Source organism: Cucurbita pepo, unplaced genomic scaffold (genome assembly GCF_002806865.2).
Source record: "Cucurbita pepo subsp. pepo cultivar mu-cu-16 unplaced genomic scaffold, ASM280686v2 Cp4.1_scaffold000155, whole genome shotgun sequence".
In the NCBI taxonomy this organism is placed as follows: Eukaryota; Viridiplantae; Streptophyta; class Magnoliopsida; order Cucurbitales; family Cucurbitaceae; genus Cucurbita; species Cucurbita pepo.
The window spans coordinates 275,763-279,712 of NW_019646443.1; the positions used below are offsets into that span (position 1 = coordinate 275,763).

Sequence of the window (3,950 nt, forward strand, 5' to 3'; positions counted from 1 at the left end):
ACATAGTCTGAATACCTATGCCCTACGGTTCAAGTCTTAATCATACTTTTTACGTTCCAAGGCTTCTTATGTTCCAAGCAATGTAGTCAGAGTCATGAATATACTCCACCATAGGAGGTTTAAGGGTTTCTTGAGTTTCTGAGTTCGAGGACCTTTGTCCTTTACTCTTGTGTGGTACCTAGCATTCTTCTTGTCAAAATTGATATAAGGCTTGTGCTGCCTTTTCTTTTCTTAAGCCCTACTCAAATTACATAAATTATGAACTCATCATAGTAACATGCATGAGCCATTCAGAGTATCGTGAAGTCATAACGTGTCCCATGAAAGTTCTAGAAGAATCTTAAATTTTGTTAGGGGTAATTAGGGATAATCTTATCTATTAAGCTTTTACTTATAACCCTAAATTGATTTAGAACCTTTGAGATTATACTCCTTCTTAAGGTCATACTTAAATTTCTTAAGTCTTAGAAACCTTCTTAAGCTCGTTACAGAAGTATTTTGATCATTTAACCTATTTCCTTTGTTTAGCTTCTAAACCTCATCCAAACTTGTTGAAACCTCAAGTCAATCTTTATGTCTTTATCAGTAGATCTTCCTTAGATCTTTCGGTCATTTGGACGGTATTTGAACTTTGAAATATCATAAAGAAACCTAGGGGTATTTTTGTAATTTTACCTTTAATTCTTGGTTTAGCCTCTAAACGTGTTTCATTTACTTTGAACTTTACCTAATCCTTGATTATCATGAAATAGACCGAATATAAAATTTAACAGTATTTAGAGGTTACTTGGGTTTTGAGCCAGAGGTAACCGTCATAGGGGCATTTTGGTCATTTTGCATCATTACGTAGTTTAGCTACTTATGTCTATCCAAAACCCCCAAACTTCATGTATACCCTTAAAGTGTCATATTATGCTCAGTTGTAAAATTTTATACACATCAGAGTTTTTTATGTTACTTGAATCTCAAGGAAAACGCTCAGTTTAGGTCCTTAACTCATGGCTCTTGGTTATTTTTTTCATCTCCCATTAATTCTTACCGATGGTTTGTACTGAAAACCAAAGGATTTCTATGATTATTTCTTAAGAAAAATCTAGCTTAGCTACTTACTTCATCCTTGACATTCAGGTCCTCAGTTCTCGAGCTTTCAGTATCTGAATTACTCCAAATTTTCTTTAGTATTTCTATCTTTGAGTATTGCTTTAGAACCGTACTGAGTTTCTTGTGAACTTATCTACATTGAGTTTAACTAAAGAAAAAATGAGGCAGGATCAGGTTTGGATCGGTGTTGAACTACCTATATCATTGCCATTTTTCCCGGAGTAGGGGAAGAAGACAAGATTGGCCAGCGTCGACACCTATAAAAATTGATCTTCCTAACCTTGTATAACGCCTTTCACCTCTTGATTTCTTTATAGAACTTGAAGATGGTGTTGCAATGAAGATTTAGGGATTGATTTCATACTATTTAGTGAGTTGCTTAAGTTATGGCCCTTGAAAGTTCACCGAAAAACTTAAATCTTGCCGGAGTTAAAAACCTAGAAACTCGATATTAGTTAGGATGTTCTAAACATTTTAGCTCTAGATTCCTTCATGAGATTTCTTTCTTATCTTTTTCTCGAGCTTAAGAAATAATTTTGGAAGGATAAATTCTTGTATATTCCCCGAATTCCCTGATTCTTTTTCTCGATTGAATATCCATTTTCTCACAGATTTTTTAAGTTATTGGGAAACTCGATTGAGAGCTCTTCAGCCCTCAACTTTTTATGAAACCTTCTTTTCTCATCCCTACGAAGCTCGTGGTACCCTTGGATTGAAACCTAATGGACCACAGTTGATGAATTTGAAGTTTTCCTCAAATCCATAAACAAAAGACCCATTTTTTTTTATTCCCCTTAAATTTTGTCTTTTAAGTGCTTAGCAATCGATTGAAACTTATTTAGATGGACAACATTGCCCATTGCACCAATTGGATTTTTTGAACTTTTCCTCCGGCGACCATGCAAACTTGGATTGGGTAAGGGTGTTTGGGCCATTTGGATGACGCAATATCTACCACTCAAAAGTGTGAATAGATATGAAAATATTATTACTCAACGAAAGAATACATCTTTAAGAATGAGAAATAAAATTGGGATCGAAGGTTCAATCTCACAATGTTTAAATAGATACAAGTTACCGACTAATACCTACAAATAAGTAAAATATAAACAAACTAAATCTTGAGAATAAAATAAAATATACTACTAATTAAATCTAAAAGAGAAAAATATTAACTGAATCTAAGATATGTTCTATAACTCATATATTCTCCAAATATTAACTGAGTACGATATCTTGACTAATTCAAACTAACAATAAGTTGCACTAAATTTGAACAGTCTCCCTTAGTGCAAGCTTATTTTCTCAATAACTCCGAGAGCCTTTACAAAAAACTTCAAACTTCACTTTCGCAAGTATCTTAGTAAATATGTCTGCAACTTGCTCATTAGTATGTATTTTCTGATATTCAACATCCTGCATTAACATTCTCTCGAACAAAATGATAATGAGTAGTCACCATTTCTTGAATAAGCCTCCTGATCAACCATAAAAATTCTTGAGTAGCCATTGTAGTAGCTACATATTCTGCTTCACAACTTGACAAAGCAACGGTGCTTTGCTTTTTACTGCACCATGAAATTGCAGCAGAGTCTGCTGTGAAACAAAAACCTCTTGTAGAGCATCTATCGTTCACGTCACCAGCCCAATTAGCATCCACAAAACCAGTAGGATTTTTATCGGGTTGAGCACCCCGCCCCACTAGTCCAGAGTTATTGAAACTTAGCTTCCTCCAGCTCCTCTCTGTTTTATCCTCGGCAGTCTGACAAGTTCCATTGCCAAAAGCTCTTTTTCCTAATGGCGTTGGATTTTTCAGTCTTCTGCCCTGACACTTCCTTAATTTTCGACTCTAACTCCTCGTCAAGTTTTTTCCAATCACGTCCTTTCTCAGCTAGAACCTCTTCCCTCGGCCTCGCCTCTCCAAATGGGTTCGAACTCTTGGACCTCGCCATCGTCCCTCATATCCCCGACAACTTCACATCATTCACCGGCAGCGTACGTGGCTGTAGAGATTAAGCTTCGGTCGACTGCCACCACCACCGCCGCCAAAATTACCTTCATCTTTCTTCCTCTTATTTTCATCAAATACCTGTTACTCCTCTCATACGAACCATCGATCCATAATTCCTAAATCCATCACCAACACGATCGGAATTTAAACCTTTCTGGTATCTTCCCTTCCCTCCATAAAAATCAAAGTCATCCCTCCATGAATTCTGATCTTTTGATTGCTCCAATTCTAGTGAGAAAGAGTTGTAGGCTTCAACAGCTTTGATTCCATCTGATTGAAGATTTTCCATAGACTCGGCGAGGTTACTTTGGGTTTGGTCGGATTCAGACACTATGTTCAGCTGGACCTTGAGCCTCTGAACTTCATTCATAGTGGAGGCCAATGCAGCAGCATCCATTGCGTGCTGCTTCTGAACGGCTTCTAGTTCGGACTTCTAGGCTCGATCGCGATCTTGAGAAAGTTTGTGCAGTTCTTGAACACGATCTTCCTCAGAAGGTGAGAGCTCAAACACCTGCTGTTGGGATTCTTCAAGCTTTGTAGACATATCTAATAGTTGTTTCTTTGCTTCTTCTGCTTTCTGTTGGGCTTGCTTTTTGTGTGATTTAGATGCACTTAGTTGATCACTTATTTTCTTCAGTTCCTCCTGGAGTTGAGAAAGTCGTGATTCCAATTCAGCCACTTTGTTGGGCCCTTTACTTTTCTTTTGACAATGTGGACAAACATTTGATAGAAGAGTTTTGTTTACAGTTGCATGATGAGTACAACCAGAATCGACAATCCTTTCTTCATTGTAGTCTATAAAGGCATGAGCATATGTAGAGACATCATCTTGATGTAC

At 37.0% G+C, this 3,950-nt stretch overlaps 1 protein-coding gene across 1 annotated transcript; it reads right to left on the reverse strand.

Moving 5' to 3' along the window:
- Nucleotides 1-2,509: 2,509 nt before the first annotated feature.
- On the reverse strand, nucleotides 2,510-3,509 carry LOC111784136. Its single transcript, XM_023664952.1, has 2 exons — nucleotides 3,191-3,509; nucleotides 2,510-2,895 (listed from the first exon to the last, which is right to left on the reverse strand). The coding sequence occupies exons 1-2, from the start codon at nucleotides 3,507-3,509 to the stop codon at nucleotides 2,510-2,512; spliced, it is 705 nt and encodes a 234-aa protein (XP_023520720.1).
- Between the last annotated feature and the right edge of the window lie 441 nt (nucleotides 3,510-3,950).